Source organism: Oncorhynchus mykiss, chromosome 15 (assembly GCF_013265735.2).
Source record: "Oncorhynchus mykiss isolate Arlee chromosome 15, USDA_OmykA_1.1, whole genome shotgun sequence".
In the NCBI taxonomy this organism is placed as follows: domain Eukaryota; kingdom Metazoa; phylum Chordata; class Actinopteri; order Salmoniformes; family Salmonidae; genus Oncorhynchus; species Oncorhynchus mykiss.
This window is the reverse complement of record NC_048579.1, coordinates 24,273,083-24,296,115: the sequence shown is the minus strand read 5'-3', so window position 1 is coordinate 24,296,115 and position 23,033 is coordinate 24,273,083. Positions and strand designations below refer to the sequence as shown.

General features: G+C 42.2%; 1 protein-coding gene across 1 annotated transcript in view; it reads left to right on the top strand.

Moving 5' to 3' along the window:
- Positions 1 to 23,033, top strand: part of myo3a (myosin IIIA) — a 74,642-nt gene that overhangs the window by 48,417 nt on the left and 3,192 nt on the right. The window contains exons 12-34 of the mRNA XM_036944113.1: positions 133 to 237; positions 366 to 449; positions 622 to 824; positions 1,728 to 1,826; positions 1,952 to 2,066; positions 3,361 to 3,487; positions 4,430 to 4,640; positions 4,970 to 5,117; positions 6,545 to 6,698; positions 7,238 to 7,326; positions 7,533 to 7,662; positions 8,673 to 8,767; positions 9,052 to 9,096; positions 11,025 to 11,108; positions 11,467 to 11,672; positions 11,817 to 11,928; positions 12,042 to 12,204; positions 12,361 to 12,450; positions 12,551 to 12,674; positions 13,251 to 14,466; positions 14,585 to 14,729; positions 17,605 to 17,696; positions 19,682 to 19,722. Of these exons, the coding sequence (XP_036800008.1) occupies positions 133 to 237; positions 366 to 449; positions 622 to 824; positions 1,728 to 1,826; positions 1,952 to 2,066; positions 3,361 to 3,487; positions 4,430 to 4,640; positions 4,970 to 5,117; positions 6,545 to 6,698; positions 7,238 to 7,326; positions 7,533 to 7,662; positions 8,673 to 8,767; positions 9,052 to 9,096; positions 11,025 to 11,108; positions 11,467 to 11,672; positions 11,817 to 11,928; positions 12,042 to 12,204; positions 12,361 to 12,450; positions 12,551 to 12,674; positions 13,251 to 14,466; positions 14,585 to 14,729; positions 17,605 to 17,696; positions 19,682 to 19,722 (3,878 nt within the window). The remainder of the gene's footprint in view (positions 1 to 132; positions 238 to 365; positions 450 to 621; positions 825 to 1,727; positions 1,827 to 1,951; positions 2,067 to 3,360; positions 3,488 to 4,429; positions 4,641 to 4,969; positions 5,118 to 6,544; positions 6,699 to 7,237; positions 7,327 to 7,532; positions 7,663 to 8,672; positions 8,768 to 9,051; positions 9,097 to 11,024; positions 11,109 to 11,466; positions 11,673 to 11,816; positions 11,929 to 12,041; positions 12,205 to 12,360; positions 12,451 to 12,550; positions 12,675 to 13,250; positions 14,467 to 14,584; positions 14,730 to 17,604; positions 17,697 to 19,681; positions 19,723 to 23,033) is intronic.

Here is a 23,033-nt window from a genome sequence, read left to right as displayed (position 1 = left end):
CTAGAAGGCAGCTAGAAGGTTGTTGTATTTGAGTCAGCCCATTTTAGCTGCATATAGTGTAGCTAACTTACTTGTTGGTATCAAATTCAAATGAAATCCCCTTACATGTGCCTCATCCTTTTCCTTGCACAGTACACAAAGATGTACATAGGAGCGAAACGCACCGCGAACCCGCCGCACATCTTTGCTGTCGCTGACATAGCCTACCAGTCCATGGTGTCATACAACGCAGACCAGGTACACAAGTCCGTGTCAACTGTAATGTATGAATGATACAGTACGTTCCACTATGTGCTGTACGAGCATAGCAACATGTCAGTAGACCAGAATACCATAGTAACTGGGGATTGGTTGTTTCTGTGCAGTGCATTGTAATCAGTGGAGAGAGTGGTGCAGGGAAGACAGAGAGCGCCCATCTATTGGTCGAGCAGCTCACGGTGCTTGGAAAGGTGAGATACGGTCGTAAGAATGACATAGAATGTAATTACGGCACTTCATGTTCACTTGTGACGGCAAACATGATACTCTGCCTGTTACAGTGCACCATTGCAGATCATGCTTTCATTGTTACTCATCGCTTAAAATGATACGTTTTTATGCTGATCGTCCACATCTTTGCAGGCCAATAATCGATCACTCCAAGAGAAGATCCTATTGGTCAATAACTTGGTGGAGGCTTTTGGGAACGCATGCACCGCCATCAACGACAACTCCAGCCGCTTCGGGAAATACCTGGAGATGAAGTTTACCTGCGGGGGGACCGTTGTCGGAGCGCAAATCTCAGAATACCTCCTGGAGAAATCCCGCGTCGTCCATCAGGCCACGTAAGACCCCTCAGACAGCTTCACTAAGGCATTCATATGGCCCTCATCTGACTGGCACATAGCCGTCATGTAATACGTATAAGGCATTCTTGTGACTTTCACACGACAACAACATTACGATTGTGGCCAATGGCCAATTAATGTGTGGGTCCATCTATTTGGCTCAAAAGGCATTACTTCTATAATTTTTTTAGCAGCCTCTGGTCAAGAAGGGCAAGGGATAATTGGAAGATTTTTTTCCTCTGTCCCTCTGAAGCTGGTGGAAGTGCCTTCCCACTGCAGCTTATTGCTCCTGTTGTAATATCCCATGACCAGGGAGTGCAGAGGGTAGAGTGAGAGTGGATAGCTTATTTCCTGTTTGATCAAAGATTCTAGCTGCCGACGTCTCCTCATTGGGGCTTCAAAGGGTGACTTTTTGCTCTTGGTAAATAAATTCAGACTGAGGGTGAAGGATCGGTGCATTCTCTGAGAGTAATGTTGTCTGTCAGTTAACTATGCACCTACTGCCTAGATTCAAAGTGTCACTTCTCCCATGGGGTTATATTGTCTTTGGTGCCAAAAGGGGGGGGGGGGGGGGGGGGGGGTAAAATTATATTAAAATGAGAGGTTTAAATGCAACCATCATGAAGCCTATAATCGGATGTGATAAGTATTGCATGACAAATAGCTTTAAAACTGATGACAGTCTATCACAACTGACTTAACACAGCAGTCTAGATTAGCTTGGTTGCTTGCCAATTATGTGTTTTCGGAGTACATCTTACTATGTCTTTGGCTTTTTATGAGATTGTAAATAGGCTTCTGGTAATCTTAGGCAACCATAGCTGACAGACTTGGATGGGATTAATAGTCTTTGTGTTTCAATCATCAAACATATTCATATGTGAAGACATATCCCTACAGAGGTGAGAAGAACTTCCACATATTCTACTACATCTACGCTGGTTTAGCTGAGCGGAAGAAACTTGCCCACTACAAGCTATCAGACAGCAAAACCCCAAAGTAGGTCCCACAATTAACCTTCCTATCTCTCGGAACCCTATATTTTCCCAAATACCCTGCTTTGCTACCGTTACAACACCAATCATGTCCTTATTTGTGGTTTATTTTCCTGCCTTCTGTCCCAGGTATCTGTTCAACGAGCACATTAAATTGGGCCCTGACATAGTGAACAACACCTTCTACAAGGAGCAGTTTGACTCGGTGGAGCAGTGTTTCAAAGTCATCGGCTTTACCCTGGAGGTACATACACTATAGTACATTGGGTTCATTGCTGATTCCTATAGCAAAGAAACTCAACCTCCTGTCCAAAGGTTACAGACATAACCGTTCTCAGTTAAAGCCTGGAGGATTTTTTACTAGGTTGCTCTCAATGTGGAGTGTCTTTGCCATGTTATGATGCTTTATAAAAAAAATGTGAAAAACTGTTTTTTTCACAAATGGCTCATATTTTATTGCCTCGGCTGTGAAAAGGGGAAATTATAGTAAATGAGGAATTCAAAGGAGAAAAAAAAGTATTCATGTGCAATAACCGATGTGAAATTTGCAAATGACCATGAAACAGTTCCAGGAAAAGAGGCCCATTCTGGTCAAACGGTCAAGACAATGATTTCCAGTGTTGATATAGGCTGTCATATGAGCCAGTGTGGACTGTGGCATGATGCCTTGTACAGTTTGCAATTAGCAACATGGACACTGATGAAGCCCAAGGAAGTGTCGTAAATAACTGATTGCCTCTGGGTTCCACAAGTCAATAGTACTTATCGTATGTACTTTATAATCGCTAACCACTCTGCTAGTACGGCTACCTCCCATTCCCCTGTCTACCTTGCACATAAAGACAGGGTGCATCTAAAGTGCATCTCTGATTTGGATTAAATGGATTCTGATTTCATTTCATTAGGATCCCCATTAGCCGACGCCTATGGCGATAGCTAGTCTTACTGAGGTCCGGCACAAGACGGAGAAGACATTACAGACAAAATACTTTAGAATTTACAGACACTTAAAAACATTAACATGAAGTGTGTGTGTGTGTGTGTGTGTGTGTGTGTGTGTGTGTGTGTGTGTGTGTGTGTGTGTGTGTGTGTGTGTGTGTGTGTGTGTGTGTGTGTGTGTGTGTGTGTTACACATACATGTCAGTACATACACACAAACAAGAAGTTCACATTGGGGGAGAGGTGTTTTAAACCGTGCTAGCTGTTGGATAGCAGCTCCCCATCAAGAGAGAGCAGAGTTAACACGAGCTTGTCGGTGTCATGTCAGTCTGAGTATAGTGACATTAGGACACGGCATGTGACAGTGATGCCAAAGCCATCAAACAGACTTGTGTTTGTGCGATGTAGGAATTCTGTCAGATTGTAGGCTACCAAGCCCCAGGGCTGTTACCTAGGTAGTTCCAATAGAACCACTGAATCTATGAAAAAGCCTTCAGATGAAATCTCCAAATGAGTATTCCATAACTTTGTATCAAAGTATGAATGTGTTATATTCTGAACAATAAGGTCAAGTTTAATCACACATTTTGAACCCTTAGGAGCTGGGCAGTGTGTACAGTACTCTGGCTGCTATCCTAAACTCAGGCGACATTGAGTTTACCTCTGTGGCCTCCGAGCACCAAACCGACAAAAGCAACATCTCCAACATAGCAGTTCTGGAGAATGGTGAGACACAGACGCACAGTTCAGCACCTGGTGTGATGTAAAGCTAACATGACTCTCACCTCTTTCCCCGCTAATGCCCATTACCTCTCCAGAGAGGCCAGCCTAGCGTGAACACTGGAGATATAAAGCACTACAGTATCCCAAGCCTGTTTACATGCAGTCCCTTTAAATTCAGCTTGACACGCCTGACATGGGGACTAAGTTGTGTTTGATGATTTTAATTGAATTTATGAGAACCCTTTGAATAACCCTCTTTGGTTCCAGGTATAACCGTTTTGGTTCCAAGTAGACCCCTTTTGGGTTCCATGTAAAACCCTTTCCACAGAGGGTTCTACATGCAACTCAAAAAGGGTTCACCTATGGGGACAGCCGAATTACATTTTGGAACCATTTTTTTCCTAAGAGTGTGGTCTAGCATCTGTATCATGGTGTGAGAGCCAGTTATCGTATTTTACCAGCTGCAGTTTGAAGAAGTGTTATCTCGTTTTGATAAATATGAATGTGCGTGTCTGTGTCAGTGTGGCTGTATTCATGTCTGTGTGTATGTTGAGATTTGTGTCCTTGTTGATGTGGCGTGTCATGTATGGTTTTGTTTTGCTGATGCGCGCATGTGGGATATCTGCATCTTTTTTAATAGGTCCTCTTTTTGTGTTTGACTATATCTGGTTTATGTGTAAAGTACGTGTACAGGATATCTCTCTGAATGTGTACATTTTCATCATGTTTGCATACACATACAGTATATCGTCCCAACAATGTCCTCCCTGCAGCCTGTCTACCCACACCGCATGTCTATATCCATGTCTATATCCATGTTCATGTGCATGTTTTCTGTGTTGTCGCTGCAAATCTACATGCAAACGTCAATACCGCAGGGCCGTTTCTATGGTGACAACATCCAGTACCTATACATTCTTTCCATCCCTGGGTTTCTCCCCACAGCGGCGTTGCTGCTGTGTATCCGTCCAGACGAGCTCCAGGAGGCCCTGACGTCCCACTGCGTAGTGGCCCGGGGCGAGACCATCGTCAGGCCCAACACGGTGGACAAGGCCACGGAGGTGAGGGATGCCATGGGCAAGGCCTTATACGGCAGACTCTTCAGCTGGATCGTCAACCGCATCAACACCCTGCTCCGACCCGACACACACCTAGGGTAAGAGGGCGCGAGTGTGTGTGTGTGTATGTGTGTGTGTGTGTGTGTGTGTGTGTGTGTGTGTGTGTGTGTGTGTGTGCGTGCTTGTGCGTGCGTGCGTGCGTGTGTGTGCTTGTGCGTGCGTGTGTGTGTGCTTGTGCTTGTGCGTGCGTGCGTGTGTAAGTGCGTGCCTGCGTGCGGATGCCCTGAAAATGAACATAAACCTCACTAGTAGGTGCTAATCGTAATGACTGTCATCATTATAAAACCTTCCTGATCTGTCTCTCTCCTACCTCATCGTCTCTAATACTCTTCCTTAATATCTAATCATTTCTGATCTCCCCTGACAGAGAGGATGACAAGGGCCTGAACATTGGCATCCTGGACATCTTTGGCTTTGAGAACTTCAAGAGGAACTCGTTTGAGCAGCTCTGCATCAACATCGCCAACGAACAGATCCAGTTCTACTTCAACCAACACATATTCGCCTGGGAGCAGGTAGCCCATTCCTCCTTGTCGCTAACACTGTCGTCTCTCTCGGAAATAGTATGAATACTCATCTGAGTGTGCCTATGCCTCCAGGGAAGCATTTCAAAGCACTTTTCACCTTTGGATACGACTTGATTTCCATTTAAATGGTGATAAAGCATCGTTGTTTGTCCAGCTGGCTCTTTAACAGAGTGTGTAAGGGTGAAATATCCTTCCGCTTGTATTTACGACGGGGAAAGGGATGACAATTCCCCAGCCGTCGTCACTGGGGTGCGCTTTTGCCTCGGGCAGAGAATGGTTTGCTCTTGTTAAATGCTTTAGTCTAACCCCATAGAGAGGTTCCATAAATCATTGCAAAGGAGGGTCAATTAGGAGTTCAACACAGTCAGTGTAGGACACACCAGGGCAAAGTCTGGCATAAGGCCCCAATGCATAGATGTACTGTATGTACAAAACGCAAGACTTTTTCTACCGTGCTAAGTGTACAATATATTTGTCTCGACTGTCCTGACTAAATTCTGCACAGTAAGACATCTGTAGAACAACGTATATCTCCTCAGAACCATCATACCGGTATTGTAACATCAGGCTCTTGATAGACTACATCCTTCCTGAAGAGAGTACGGATATTTACTTGTTTTTATCAGACAAACAATAAGAGCAAAGCCCAGAGGAACAAGCTCTTCTGATGCTTGTCCGTGTCCCTCTGTTGTTCTGGAAGGCTTTGTTTTGTTTCCTCAGGATGTTATTCCAGCAGCGTTGTCCTACTGTCCTGAGAAGAGGTTGCAGATTCAGAATGACTTTGCCTGAGGCTAATGCTGTGTTCTGTTCCAGATATTAGATGCCTTGTGTGCATGCGTGAGCGTGTTTGTCTGTGTGTCTGTACCCATTGTGAACCCGGGTACATAAAAGTAGAGCAGGACAGCATCGACAAAAATCCATATTGCGAAACATTTCCTGGATTGATGCCATAACGATAAACAGAACGATATGTTTGTGCACCACAGTTTTTTTATTGTCTTTTACTACTACTAGTAGTTTGATGGTTGTCCCATTAACAATCACCCATATTAGCAAACTTATTTAATTTAAAGTTTCACATTTTCTCTAGTTATAGGCTACTTATCATAATGAACTTGCGATAAGTGACCGGTATGGTCGGTGTCGCTAATTTTCGGTTTGTCATCCCAGCTCTACCTAAAAGCTTTGACGTTGTATTTCAATTTTGTCCTTCACCTCTAGAGAGACATATACTGTATGTTCTGTGACGTTTCTGACTCATAGTTGGGCCTTGACTTTATCAGGTGAGCCAAACATGAAGAACTAAACTAAACCTACCCAGGGTGATGTTATCTGTCAGATATGGTTTTGGTTTCATTCAAAACCAGCTTCACCGTTCCAATTGAAATCTTTCTGTCCCTTACCCTCTCCTATAGGACGAGTACCTGAATGAGGATGTGGACGCCAGGGTGATTGAGTATGAGGACAACCGTCCTCTGCTGGACCTGTTTCTGCAGAAGCCCATGGGCATGCTGTCACTGCTGGACGAGGAGAGCCGTTTTCCCCAAGCCACCGACCAAACCCTTGTAGGCAAGTCCCCACAGAGTCTTCACTCAGTCCTCGTGTAGCTACTAAGATCTAATCCCAAATGCCTCAGGGCAGTGATCGGTGTCCTGGTTAAGTGTCCAACTTGGCCCCATTTTCATCATGGCTCCCCAATGGGTGTTCTGGCACAAACTGGTTGTCGTGCATTACCCAGGTCGCTGCTTCACATTGGTGGTGGATGAGGTGAGCTCCCTCCAATACTATGTAAAGCGCTTTGGGTGTCTAGAAAAGCGCTATATAAGTCCAATAAATGATTATTCATATTATCATTATTATTAGGACGTGTACACCAGTTTTATCCTGTTAGCTAAGCCACTCCCCCACTCAAGTCATGAATTATTCAGTAGGTTCATTTAGGAGGACCTAAAAGTAGTTTAAACATTGCTTTTTAAATAATTAGCAGCCTCGCGAGTATGTTATGTGTATGCATTCTTGTTTATTCTGTCATTCAATTATGTTTACATGCTCAGCCATCCAGCTTGGACTGCTAGTTAATTAACCTGTGTGAACTTTGTCCATTGTAGAAAAGTTTGAAGACAACCTGAAATCCAAAAACTTTTGGAGACCAAAAAGGGTGGACCTTGGCTTTGGAATTCATCACTATGCTGGAAAGGTTATAAGGCCTCCTGTCTAATAAATCAAATATGTGTTTTAGGTCAAATATTTAGAGTTGGCAATAATAATGAAAAAAAAGACAGGATATGGGGAAACCCCAACCCGAAATGTGAATAACAGTAGCAGGTGTAATAAGCTGAGTTTGCTGTAAAAACCGTGTTTGTGCATACAGGTCTTCTTACCTCCTCTGTTGATCATGTTTAGGTGATCTACAACGCTGCAGGCTTCCTCTCTAAGAACAGAGATACACTACCGGCAGATATTGTTCTTCTACTGAGGTCGTCAGAAAATCAGCTGATTCGCAAACTGGTCACCCACCCGCTCACCAAGACAGGTAAACACACATGGTCTAATAGCAACTCTGTCTTTTAGCACAATCATCTAACCTATGTTTTCACTTTGTATGTCATAATTGAGGTAGTCTCTCAAATTGTCAGTTTTCTTGTCAAGCGAGGCATTGCTTTTATTCCCATCTGACTCTCTCCAGACTTGCCTTGTGGTGATTATTCAAATATTATATCGTAACAACCTCAATATTTATAAGAAATGAATGCCGATGTAAACAAATGTGTTTATTGGTCTAAATTGAAATGCTAAATGCCAAAGAACCAAAGAAAACCGGTCCATGTCACTTTTTTCAGTGCGGCCTGTTGTTGTTGGAGGCAGGGCTTTTGTTGTGACAAGCTGGTCTTTGCAGCGTGAGTACCCTTCATAGGCAGAGGACGAGGCCAACTGAGCCCAAATCCAATCAGCAATCCCATAATCACTCTTTAATATACCCCTGAAGCTGTTTTATTGAGCTACGGCAACCTCTCCTCCCCCTTTGTACTGTCACCGCTACTGCCCTCACGAAAGCTAACACGATGACATGCTAGCACGCTACTGGAGAGATTAGCAGAGAGCGAGTCCACTTCTCTATAGCTGTGTGCTACTGAAATAGCATCGGCCTATAGCTATACACCTGACATTATCAAGTAACATGGACATTCTGTCTATGTTTGTTGATGAATTTGCATGGCTGATGTTGCATCACTAATTTTGATTTTCAGATTTCCTTCTTTTGCTAACTTGGAATTTTCCCTCTTTAGAGTAACTTGCTCTATGGGGTCAAGCTTGTTTCATTTATTTCTCCCACATATTCCCTCCACCTTCTTCCGTTTTAGTACAACTTGATTTGGTTATATTACATCTAAATGTCCACTGGCATGTCTAACTACTGCCGTTTTGTTTTTCCGTGAAGGCGCTGATTGCCAGATACCGCACTAACTATTTCCTCTTTTGAAAGTGTGGTGTAGCATGTCCATTTGTTCTCAACTTCTCTCCCGCTATCTCTCTATCCTCTAGGTAATTTGGCCCACACAAAGGGTAAAGGAATGAACACACTCATGAGCATGCCTCGCACCCCAGCACACCCTCACCGCACCATGAACTTTGCCAAGGTACGGGTATAAGATTTTCCTTTGTACACACTCAAACAAAGTTTATAGTTCTGTCGCATTGCCTTTCTTGCTTCCCTTTTCCAATACAGTAACGCTAAGTGTCCTCATTGTAATTCCATGTCAAAAATCTTTGGGAAAATAATGCTGTCTTTTTTTCCAGTCTCGCTTTCTCTTTCAGATAAACTAACCTTGTGTGTCCTCTCTGACTCTCCCCTCTCTCTCTCTCTCTCTCTCTCTCTGTCTCCCCTGTCTCTCTCTCTCTCTCTGCTTTTATCCTTGTAAAGATGGGAGTGCTTAAGTTATACAGTTCTAGTATGTCACTCTGTGAGGTAATGGCAATCTCTCTGTCTATGTTGTATCTATGTTGTATCTATGTTGTGTGGCAAGCCATCTACCCACCCCTAGGAAACAATAAGACTAGTCGTTTTACATTTGTTTTTCTTCATGGCTCGTCCAATTCCTATCCTTTCGTATTTCCCTTTCAATAGATGAGAGTGAGAATCTATTAAGTTTGGCTGCAAAAGCAGTCTTTTTGATTTTCTTTAGAACCTCAGAGTGAATTGATTGTCTGATTAGATGTTAAAGGAGAGGCTTTCATGTGCGTATGACTGGTAATTTGGATCTTTTCTCATTTACCTTGCTTTAATGGGGTTATTTCTGTTTATGACACCACGCCGCATGATATCGACTAGTTTTGAGGATGTGCCCTTCACACACTAGTAAGAGATTGAAGTCATAACATTATCAACTTCAAGTTGTTTGTTGTATTTCTGCATAACAACCTAAAGTTACCCCTAGAACGTATCTTCCCCACAGAAAGGGCACAACCCTTTACTTTCCAGTACCCCATACTAATCTGATTGTTAGGGGAAGAGGAAAATTGCATTTTTTGAAGTCACAATTCACACTTTGTCAAACCAATTTGTATACCTGAGGGCCATCGGCAGAGGCTAAACCAGGCAATTAACTGTCTTTGATGAGTACATGAATGTATTTCCATTCATCTGCATATTTTACATTTCTGCCTAAGAAAGCACATCAGAGACTCCTCCTGTAGTCATGAGAGTGAAAGTGTAATTTTAGAAATGTTTTAGACTCATGTTGTAAAGGTATGTTTTGTCAGTGCTGTTGCTTTTTAGTGAGCAATTTAACTCATGTGCAATGTTTCAAGGTTCGTATTTGGCCATGTCCCAGATTAGCATATCTTTGCATTTATAGTATGCACTCTCCTTATTACTCTGCTATTGAGAACATTGTTGGAAATTCTCAGAGGGCGTTTTATGGAATAAGAAAAGTCCCACTGATTTTCAAGTGTCTGGATTTATTTTAAATGTCAGTTTTACCAATGATCATAAGCAGGAAAATAGCTAGTTCCTCTGTGGTAAAATCCTTATAATCCATGCCATATCTAGCAATGCCAGTTGAAACAAACTGACTTAACACATACATTCTCTTATGATCAAGTGGTCACTGTCCTTTGTCACAAATATCTAATTTCGTACCTCTGAAGTCAATACTCAGCATTAAACATTTAAAACAAGTTGTCATTATGCAAACTTGATTCCTAACTTGGCTCGTGTTTGTTTACGCTTCCTTCCTCTTTATGCATCTCTTGCAGCCTTCTTCTCGGAAATTAACTCTCACCCCAGAAAAAAAACACAAGCCTTTCTTGCTTCTCGATCACACAGTACATATTCAAACGGTGATTGGTGATTTTCAAAATTTTGTGATTTTCACACAACAACAAAAATGAGAGACAATTCCATGAAAAAATATGATACGCAGATGATTGGGGTAATAAGGCTTCTGAATGTTGATACCCATTTTAGGCTGTTACCTATTTGTTATTCACAGGAAAGTATTTTGGGGTTCAGAGCCCTCATCTAACACATCATTGCTTTTCATGTTAATTACATATTGATGAATAACTTCCAATCCATAATGATTTTATACTCGTACCGTTCAGTCAATAAAAAATAAACGTAATATTCTACAACATCTTTTAGGGCCAGTTTTCCCTAGACTGAGATTAAGCCTTGGTTTTAACATCAATCTCAATGCAGAATCTCCAACGACATGGCGTTTAAGTCCAAGACTGAAGTTGATCAGTGTCCGGGAAACTGGCCCATAGTATTTTACACTATATATAATACATATAATACTGTTTTTCAATATTCACTGATATAACTCAACAAATACACCTACCATCAACCTGTGGTGAATCCTTTTTGATAAACTCAGTGTTTTGTGTGTCCAGGGTGATACTGGAACTGGAGAGACCACCCACCATCCTAGAGAGTCCACCAACATGAGAACACAGACAGTAGCCTCCTACTTCAGAGTAAGAATGTCTCACTTGATCACTTCCTACATTACTGAGTGGATAGATTATCCCCAAGCCTGGTAGTATAGCTCTGAATGGTAGTACATCTCTGTTGATAAACTGACTGGTAGTACAGCACATTTGCATACTGTGACATGTAATGTGTACCTATTTAGCTCCTTGGCGTTGTACCAGTACCCCTGGAAAATTAGATTATAAATACTGGTTTACACGGGAAAAGAAAGCAACTAAATATGTCTTCTCATACAGGAATTCATGAATAGGCATTTTCGTCTTATTCAGGTCTTTACCTGGACACTAGTTTTGATTGGATGCTTTAGGTAAACTACTCACTTCCTGCCTCTTCATTCACCAGTATTCCCTAATGGACCTGCTGTCCAAGATGGTGGCGGGACAGCCCCACTTTGTGCGCTGCATCAAGCCCAACAATGACCGGCAGGCCAGTAAGTTTGACCGGGAGAAGGTGCTGGTGCAGCTGCGTTACACGGGTGTCCTGGAGACAGCTAAGATCCGCCGGCAGGGCTACTCTCACCGCATCCTCTACACCAACTTCGTCAACAGGTTGGTGATCCTAATCATAGAAAAGACTCCATAGGCTCCCACTTATTGCTTGTGAATGACTAGAAGAATAGACAACTCATGTTGTGGGTTTTAGGCTAATAGTGCGCAGGAATGGTTTGGTAAGTCTAGTATTGGTTGTTGCAGGTACTACATACTAGCTTTCCATGCGCACAAAGAGCCAGATGCGAGCCCAGAGACTTGTGCAGCTATATTGGAAAAAACCAAACTGGAAAATTGGGTCCTGGGCAAAACGAAAGTAAGGTCACATTCATGGAGTATTTTGTAGTCAAATGTAAATGATTAGACAAATCTCATGGAGAGTATGACTGAGTCTACACCCTTCGATTGTGTTTCGATGTGGTGTCTCAGGTGTTTCTGAAGTACTACCATGTGGAGACCCTAAACCTGATGGTGAGGCAGACCATAGACCGCATCGTTCTGGTCCAGGCCTACGTCCGGGGCTGGCTGGGGGCCAAACGTTACCGCAAAATACTGGAGAAGAGAGCACAGAGCGCTGTGGCCATACAATCAGGTCAGTACGTGGTCACTTTGACCTCATGACCATAGTGGAACCAAAACTGTCCCAGTTCCTTTTAAACGTGTGCAAATACTGTTAACGTCATTATTATCATAAACAATAGTTAATATATGTATGTTAATGATTTGTCTCTAATATATTGTCCACCAGCGTACAGAGGACATAAAGTACGGAGGAGATGTGCTGATGATAAATTAAGCAAAGCCAAGTTTGAGACCTTCATCACCCAGTTACAGGCTGGTGAGGAGACGATTTTGTTTTCTAAGATCGGTTTGCTCGTGTTCAGAGGGATACGTGGTACGTTTAGTGTAGCTTCAACTTGTACCCTCCTATTCTGCAGTTTGCCGAGGTCACCTCGCCAAGAGGAAGTACAAGGAGTTGGTGGAGGAAAAAAATAAAGCAGCAGCCAAGATTCAGGCCCATTACAGAGGACACCGGGAGAGGAAGAGTTTTAAAAAGAAAAGGTAGGGACAACCATGTCGATGGATCTGCACTACGCAAAAAACAGAGTCATAGTCAAATGTAGGACAGTAGATCCAGAACTTTTTAAGCATTGTGAAGTTAATGTTTTATTTAGTATACATTTTATATTTAAGCACTAAGGCCCAAGGTGGTGTGGTATATGGTCAATATACCACAGATATGGGCTGTTCTTATGCGCAACGTAACGTGGAGTGCCTGGACACATCCCCTAGCCGTGGTATATTGGCCATATACCACAAACCCCCGATGTGCCTTAATGCTATAATAAACTGGTTACCAACGTAATTAGAACATTAAAAAGTATTTTTTTGTCATATCCGTGGTATATTGTCTGATATACCACTGCTTTCAACAAATCAGCATTCAGGGCTCGAAACACCCAGTTCATAATTAGTATTTCAGTATTTATTAGGATCTCCATCAGCTGCTGACAAGGCAGGAACAACTCTTCATATCAACGTATATGTGGAGTATACCCCCTATAGTTGTTCCAGATCATAAACATTTGACATTGAGTTTGATTCTGTTCAGAGAAAAATCAACTGCATTCTCTTTAGGGAGGCCATTGAGAAAGACAGGGTAGAGAAAGAGAGGATTGAAGCTGCCAAACTGGAGGAGGAAGAGATGGCCAAATCCGCCGTGGTCCTCCAGAGTAATTATAGAGGCTATAAGGAGAGAAAGAAACTCAGGGAGCGCCACAAGACACTGTCCGGAGACGATTTGAGACTAAGGTCACCCTCACCTGTGGAGTTGGAGTCTGCTATTATCGAGGAGGATGAAGAGGAGGAGCAGGAGTTTGCAGTGGAAAAGGAAGAGGAGAATGGGTTGACCGAAGTTACGGAGGAGGAGGAAGAGGATGAAGACACGGCCAAGGCGGAAGAGGACGACGACGATGAACACACTGAAGTGGGTGAAGAGCTGGTGGACGAGGAAGACACAGAAATTGACGAGCAACAGAATGCAGAGCGAGCAGAAGGGGAGGAGGTTAACCCGGAACAGGAAGCTAAGGCAGCTACAGTTCTCCAGAGCAACTTCAGGGGCCACAAAGAGAGGAAGAGGCTGGTTGAAGAAGGCAAGATCCCAGCAAGGAAACAGAGAGTGATGAGCCCAACTGAAGACGAGACCGCAAAGGTAGAAGGTATGTCAAAACCAGAAGGAATGTCAAAGGTTCCAGAGACAGCAGCCGTGTCTGCAGGAGTGGAAGAGAAGGAGGAAGTAGATGAGGCCAAGGCAGCAACGGTCATTCAAAGTAACTTCCGTGGCCACAAGGAGCGCAAACGCCTGCAGGAGGAAGGAAAAATCCCCAAGAAAAAGAAGGCGAAAGAGGCCAAAGAACAACCCAAACAAGAACTAGTCCAGCCACAGGAGCCAACGCTAGAACCCCAACCAGAGCCGTCCACCGCAAGCCAGTCGGAGCCAGACGAGGAAAAAGCTGCCACCGTTCTGCAGAGCAATTTCAGAGGACACCGGGATAGAAAGAAATTCAAGGAGGAGAGAGAACGGGTCAAAAGGAGCAAGGAGGAACCCATGGTTGAGGAACAGGAGGAAGGATTGAAGGTTGAGGACAGGGTTGTGGACCTCACCGATGTAGAGCTGGTTCGCATAGAGGAGACAGAGGAGACAGAGTCTCAGGGAGGGGATAGGTATGACGAGGAGCAGGCAGCGGTGAAGATCCAGAGCCAGTTCAGGGGCTACAAGGACAGGAAGAACCTGAAGGCCACCAAGGCCACAGCCCAGAGAGATATGGAGGAATTGGAGGTCTTTTCTAAAGAGGTAATCTAGTACTAACCCACTATAACCCACTTTATACGTCTGCCAACAGCTTTTCTTGGGGTTCTGAACCCCCAACTTTTTGATTATATGTATCAATTGTCCATTGTCTATACAACAGGTCACGACGTCTTCCCAGAACTACATGAGCCTCCAGCAGAAGCTGAATGAGATCATCCTGGCCCACCAGATAAACCCAGCCAATAACGGCATGTTTGTCAAAGGGCAGGCAGTCAATGGCTTTGCTGCCAACCATCAGCAATCAGGTAAGTCTGACTTTTGTGAAAACGACAAGACACAAGAGTACAGACATGGATGAAATTCAATACATTTGAGAATAAGTAAATTTAAATATTGTAGACTGATTTTATACAAAAAACAACTGGAAGTACTAATGGTGATCCCGAGTCACTCTGGCAGTGTTGCGTATGATTTCCTGTCTGAAGAAGCAATCAAATCCTTCTTTTCTGGTCTATCCATCATTCCAGTGGGCTCCTGACTCGTCTGCTTGGTCAAACAGCTCCAAGACTATCCCTCGCAGACAGAGAGCTGAATAGAGTTCACTGACACTCATTGAAATAAGACAGAGTGCACTTGCAAATAGCCTTTACTTCCATAACCAACTCCTTCATTTGTAAAGAGAACTTATGACCAGTGTTTCTTTGAGTGTCAGGTTGGCCCTATAGACAATATGTCAAACACATTCCTAGTATTTACATTTTTCGAAGCAGCTTTCTCAATGTGTGAAGTGCACAGATATTATCGCGTTTTTTTTTGTATGTCTTATGTCATTTCCCCCTTTTTGTGAAATCATTCTCCTATTTCAGGTGCTACTTTCAGCCTATGCTCAGTCATCCCTGCCTCAGGTGCGAAACAAGATGGGGAAAAGAAGGCACAGCTTTTGTTATGTCTCCGGTTCGCACTAGCTGATGATTTTATCAGCGGACAAAGCTCTGTTTTCTCTCTCATTAAGGCTAGATTGTATCTAAAAAAAAACTGGGGATGTCAAGTGCCAAAACCGGAAAGCGGTTCTCGGCGCGATGCGTCATCAGAAAATGAATTTGATTCCCACCGGTGATATGTGCAATTGCTTTGAAAGGATGAGCAAGGGAGCTGGCAGAGTGAAAGTTCAGCATCTCAGTGCTTGGTGTGTCAAATCCGTCTGGCAGCTGAAATGTTATTATCATCATAAGTTTACCAGGTGTCGGGAAGAAATATAATTATTGTGTCATCCATGATTAGTTTTATTGGTGTCATGGGTGACTTTCTCATATTGGATTGTGAGAGCCAAGCCTAGAATTTGGGGACTATGTGTGGCTGCTTGCAGTGCTGTGTATAAGCGGCGGCTCAACACAATTGGTAACCTGGTATCAGACCTGCATTTTCTGAATGTGAGATATACACTATATTAGTACAATAACAACTCACCACAACAATAAAATCCAAACTGCAATCTCTTGAGATGCCTGCTATGTGCCCTTTACAAGGTGTTCTTAACAGCAACACATTGCCTGAGGAGCAGAATTCATTTCCAGAGACATTATATCCTCCAAAATGTCTTCGATTTGATCCAATAATAAGCTGTCCTCATACCTCGCTACATTTCAATTAAAATACAAATTTTTATATGCAGAAAGAAAGTTGGGGACATTTCTTAGAATGCCAATCATATTTCACTTCATGGAAAAGGTAATTAAATGCTAATCACGTTTCATAAGGCACCGCTGTGGCAATTACAACAACCATTAATATGGGGATTTCAAATGAGCTTTTCTCCTTTGAGCAATACAGAATCACCGACGACCTTTCAATAGACAGGTTCAATAATATGAAAAACTATGCCAACCCATGCATGAAATACAGCCTTTACCTTACATACTGCATCCATATGCACACATACACATGTTATTCAATACATTACTGAGACCTATAGGTCACCATAATATGGAACACAGTAGAGGCTGCTGAGGGGAGCGCAGCTCATAATCATTTATGGAACAGAGTGTATGGAATGGCACCTGGAAACCATGTGTTCACCCCCGATAGCCTCTCCAGTGATCATACGCCCAGTCACAAAGCCTCTTAAGTAAGTCATTAGAAAAAAAGGGTCTAACATAACGGCCTAAGTAAATTTTCCATACAGCTCTGTAGGCCAAATATCAGCTTCAAGTAGGCTACATAGCATCCAAACCCTAAGCCCATGAGGTTAGTTTAACTGAATAATAAAGGCTTACGATTTTTGGGGACATTTAAGTTTGTAAAATTCTCAAAACTTAAAGTCCTACTCCAGTCTCCTTTTCAGCTCATTTATCACCTGATTTACTTAACAAAAGACCCATCTCAATAGGTAGTCCAGGTGTCTCATGACATGAAACAAGTGGGCAGGTGGACCTTTCCTCTTTTGTTCTCCATTGTTCCTCTATTGTTCATCAATAGTGAGGTTGGCGATGACATCACAAATTACCATCAAACTAACTCCTTGAATGCCCTTCTCCTTGAAGTTTGCAGTTTGCAGTTGTGTAAAAAAAAAATGTTTACCCTTTAATGTGTGTACTTTACCATATTTATACTTAGGATAATGATTTTCAACAAAATCTTTAAGTCTTTGGTAGAATAGAATCTCCTGAAGCCACCATTATTAAAACACCCTCCCATTTCAAAATTATTTCCAGGTAATATTCTCTTCAGGTATTGCTACAATTGTAGCAATGTTTGTCCTCTCGGAAGCTATGTTTAAAGGCAGTGATTAAAATATTAGAGCGTGCAGAATAGTGCAGAATAGTGTGAAGTGGAGTAGAGTTAACCAGCAGGGGAGTCATTGTGTGTTCTCGCTGCCCTCAGGGGGTCAATCGCCTCCTCATGCTAGTCTTTTGGAAGCCATTTTCTCAAGCATAACATGAAAAAACTGTTTTCACTCAGTTCCTGTGTAAAAAAAAACCACAAGGACACAAAATGTCTCTGTTTATTACATAGCACTCTTTTAAAAATGATGAACCAGGGATTTGTCAAGTCACAATTGATAAATACTGTAGAAAAAATGAAAAACCTGGATAACAATACACCTATGTCTACTTTCTCTAGCTACTTGGAAATCAAAGCATTATTGCTGATCTGGGTCTTTTTGTTGTTGTGATGTTTCAGTCGATTTGAAAGTGTGTCGGACGCCTCGCAGAACCCAGCAGCCAAAGACGCTCAACACCCCTGAGGACTCTACGTACTACAACCTCATCCATGTGAGTCTGACTACATCCATACAGTAGTGATACATTCTCTGTCACCTTTACAGCACTGTAATAATTGCATTTTTATCTATTGGCATTCGCACTACATTATTGATGTGGCCATTTTTCTCCAAGAGTGATTAAGACACAAGATCAAAGGGAATGTAACAATCTCTGTTGTTAGAAGTTTTCCAACCTTAAAGTTTTCCATTAATGTAGTTTTGCCAAGGTCTGTCCATGACAACTTCAAGTGCTTCGATGGAAAGCAGGAAAGCATATTACAAAACCGTACAAGTCTTTCAACTGGCATAGATTCAACTTGAATCCTATTGGGTATGCTATTAACCTCTCTGGGATATTCAGGACGGTAGCGTCCCACCTCAACAACAGCCAGTGAAAGTGCAGGACGCCAAATTCAAAACAACAGAAATCCCATAATTAAAATTCCTCAAACATACAAGTATTTCACACCATTTTAAAGATAAACTGGTTGTAAATCCAGCCACAGTGTCCGATTTCAAAAAGGCTTTACGATGAAAGCACACCAAACTATTATGTTAGGTCAGTACCTAGTCACAGAAAAACACAGCCATTTTTCCAGCCAAAGAGTGGAGTCACAAAAAGCAGAAATAGAGAAAATGAATCACTAACCTTTGCTGATCTTCATCAGATGACACTCATAGGACTTCATGTTACACAATACATGTATGTTTTGTTCGATAAAGTTCATATTTATATCCAAAAATCTCAGTTTACATTGGCTCGTTACGTTCAGTAGTTCCAAAACATCCAGTGATTTTGCAGAGAGCCACATCAATTTACAGAAATACTCATAATAAACATTGCTAAAAGATACAAGTGTTATGCATGGAATTTTAGATCCACTTCTCCCTAATGCAACTGCTGTGTCAGATTTCAAAAAATCTTTACCGAAAAAGCACAACATGCAATAATCTGAGTACAGCACTAAAACAACAAAGCAAGCCATACAGATATCCGCCATTTTGTGGAGTCAACAAAGTCAGAAAGAGCATTATCAATATTCATTTACCTTTGATGATCTTCATCAGAATGCACCCCCAGGAATCCCAGTTCCACTATAAATGTTTGAACTGTTCGATAAAGTCCATCATTTATGTCCAAATACCTCCTTTTTGTTCGCGCGTTTAGCCCAGTCCAAATGCATGCGGCGCGAGCAGACGAAAGTCAAACAATTCCGTTTACAGTCCATAGAAACATGTCAAACAATGTATAGAATCAATCTTTAGGGTGTTTTTATCATAAATCTTCAATAATTTTCCAACCGGAGAATTCCTTTGTCTTCAGAAATGCAATGGACTGCAAGCTAACTCTCACGTGCGTGGTCAGCTCATCATTCAGCTCCCATTCCCCCCTCCTTCACAGTAGAAGCATCAAACAACGTTCTAAAGACTGTTGACATCTAGTGGAAGCCTTAGGAAGTGCAATATGACCCCATAGACACTGTATCTTGGATAGGCAAAGAGTAGAAACTTCAGAGTGTTTCCTATCCAAATCTACTAACTATATGTATATTCTTTTAGGACTGAGTAGCAGGCAGTTTACTCTGGGCACCTTTTTATCCAAGTTCCTCAATACAGCCCCCTGTCCCAAAGAAGTTAAGCCTTGATGCACTCCATTATGTGTTATATTGTTGAAATATTTCTGTCTAATAATTTCAGTATGCACTAGAAAGGCACAAAGTAGGGGCTGGAGAGTCCCTGCAGGTTTGTTCCAACCTCATCCCTTCAGCTTCAGCTGATCTCAAGCTAGCTGACCTTAATTGTTAGTCAACCAACAGATCGATTGATTACTGGACTAATCACCTGCCGGCTTTAAGTTCTAAGTTTTTACATAGTCTCGAAGGCTATATTGGAGGCAATACATCTTGTAAGTAGGCTATAGAGCTAAACATATTCACAGATTTGAATCCTAGTTTATTTCCATGTAACACGACTTCCTGTGTCTTTCACATTCAGAGGTCTGTCCAGGATGACAAACGCAGGCCACGGAAACAAGGGTAAGTCAACGGCCCATCATTCACCCTGTTTTAACTAGCCACTTGTAGCTACTGGCAGGCCTTTAAGAGGTTAGATCTTGGACCTCTGCTTGTGAGTAATGAATATGGGACAGTGCCAACTGTAAGGCCAGGGTGTGGGTCCAAACTTAACGGCCTGTAGCCTTACACATTTACAATGGACTTAATTGGCCTTATCCTTCATCCTCCTTATACAATGGTTTTACTTAATGAAATCTAACTATATGACAAGTGCCATGTGGACAAAGTCCAATATAATCCACTCATAGTAACATCAGTATTTTTACTGTGTGTTTGTTGAGTATTTAATGAAAGATGCAGTGATCAATTATTTAGGATCTACAATAAACCTAATATGTTGCAATACATGATAGACAGACCATGTGAGCCTCCTTTGCTTCGTGTCTGTTTTTTGTTTGATGTGAATCTGTGTGTGTCCCAGTGTGTCTGTGTGTGTGTCCCAGTGTGTCTGTGTGTGTGGGCCACGTGGTGCGTGTAGCTCCCAGAAAGGTGATGATAGAGGTTCCCCTAGGCTGGCAGACAGACAGATAGGTCTGGATGAACAAGGAAGGGGTATGGTACTTTATCAAAATAATCTGGACACACACACACACACGCACACGCACACGCACACACACACACACACACTGGGCTGTGAGACGACGAGACTGTACACATCAAGGGTAATAATTTGTTAGCAGATAAATAAAGCCAGCTATGGACAGGAACAGTTTACATGCATCATTAAGAACGAGAAGGTCAGGAGGAAAGATAGCATCTCCAACTGTCGCTGACAGCTGAGAGAGAGGGGGGAGAGGGACAGGGGTGGGGAGAGGGAGTGAAATAGGAGGGGAGAGAGTGATAGAGAGAGGTGGATTGTGTCAGTGAGGAAAAGCAGTGGTGAGACAGCACAGTGAAAAAATGAAGGAAGACAGATAGATACAGTGCCTTTAGAAAGTATTCATACCCCTTGACTTATTCCACATTTCGTTGTGTTACAGCCTGAATTCAAAATTGAATAAATACAAATTTTTCTCATCCATCTACACACAATACCCCATAATGACAAAGTGAAAATATGTTTATAGAAATTTTAACTAATGTGTTGAAAATGTAATACAGAAATATCTGATTTACATAAGTATTCACTCCCTGAGTCAATACTTTGTAGAAGCCCATTTGGCATTGATTACAGCTGTGTCTTTCTGGGTAAGTCTCTAAGAACTTTCCACACCTGGATTGTGCAACATTTACCCATTATTCTTTTCAAAATTCATCCAAGCTCCATCAAATTGGTTGTTGATCATTGCTACTCAACCATTTTCAGGTCTTGCCATAGATTTTCAAGTACAGTGCATTCTGAAAGTATTCAGACCCCTTGACTTTTTCCACATTTTCTTACGTTACAGCCTTATTCTAAAATGTTTTTTTTTTTAAACCCTCGTCATTCTCGTCAATCTACAAAAATGTTTTTTTGAAATGTTTACAAATGTATAATAAAATAATAAAATAATAAAAAAACTTATTTACATAGGTGTTCAGACGCTTTGCTATGAGACTCAGGTGCATCGTGTTTTCCATTGATCATCCTTTCGATATTTATACAACTTGACTGGAGTCCACCTGTGGTAAAGTCAATTGATTGAACATGACTTGGAAAGTCACACACCTGTCTATAATAAGGTCCCACAGTTGACAGTGCAGGTCAGAGAAAAAAAAAACAAGCCATGAGGTCGAAGGAATTGTCTATAGAGCTCCGAGACAAGATTGTGTCGATGCACAGATGTGGGCAAGGGTGGCAAAAACATTCTGTAGCATTTAAGGTCCCCAAGAAAACAGTGGTCTCCAGCATTCTTAAATGGAAGAAGTTTGGAACCACCAAGACTCTTCCTAGAGTTGGCCGCCAGGGCAAACTGAGCAATCAGGGGAGAAGGGCCTTGGTCAGGGAGGTGAGCAAGAACCCGATGGTCACTCTGAAAGAGCTCCAGAGTTCCTCTGTGGAGATGGGAGAACCTTCCAGAAGGACAACCGTCTCTGCAACACTCCACCAATCAGACCTTTATGTGGCCAGACGGAAGCCACTCCTCAGTAAAAGGCACATGACAGCCCACTTATAGTTTGCCAAAAGGCACCTAAAGGACTCTGACCATGAGAAACAAGATTCTCTGGTCTGATGAAACCAAGATTTAATCCATTTTAGAATAAGGCTGTAATGTAACAAAATGTGGGAAAACTTGAGGGGTCTGAATACTTTCCGAATGAGTCAAAACTGTAACACGGCCACATGGCCACTTAGGAACGTTCACCGTCTTCTTGGTAAGCAACTCTAGTGTAGATTTGGCCTTCTGTTTTAGATTATTGTCCTGCTGAAAGGTTTCTTGGTAAGCAACTCCAGTGTAGATTTGGCCTTGTGTTTTAGATTATTTTCCTGCTGAAAGGTGAATTCATCATTCTATCTGTTGGAAAGCAGACTGAACCAGGTTTTGCCTCTTCAGCATTACTTTATGGAATATTTTTATTCTGTACAGGCTTCCTTCTTTTCACTCTTGTCAATTAGATTAGTGTGGTGGAGTAACTGTAACGTTGTTGATCCATCCGTAGTTTTCTCCTGTCACAGCCGTTCAACTCAGTAACTGTAACGTTGTTGATCCATCCGTAGTTTTCTCCTGTCACAGCCATTCAACTCAGTAACTGTAAGGTTGTTGATCCATCCGTAGTTTTCTCCTGTCACAGTCATTCAACTCAGTAACTGTTTTAATGTCACCAGTAACCCGCGGTTTCCTTCCTCTGTGGGGCACAGAGATGAGGTAGTCATTCAAAAATCATGTTAAACATGACTTGTTAAGAAATAAATTTCCCCTGAACTTATTTAGGCTAGCCATATCAAAGGGATTGAATACTTATTGACTCAAGACATTTCAGATGTTTGTTTTTTTAGTTGGTAAGAAAATTGAAAAACATAATTTCATTTTTTGACATTATGTGGTGAAGTGGTACAGGCCAGTGACAAAAAAAATATTACAATTGAATCCACTTTTAATTCAGGCTGGAACACAACAAAATATGGAAAAATTCAAGGGGTGTGAATACTAGAAAAGCAAAGAAGAAAGAAGAGAGGTTCACAGAGAAGTGGAAGGAACCAATGAACAGAAGAATGTGTGTGAGAGAGAGAGAGAGAGAGAGAGAGAGAGGGAGAGAGAGAGAAAGAGACTCCAAGCCTGGTGTAGAACGATTGGGCTGGTAATGATGGAGGGATATGGAAAGAGTGAAAGAGATAAGCCCTATACCACTGC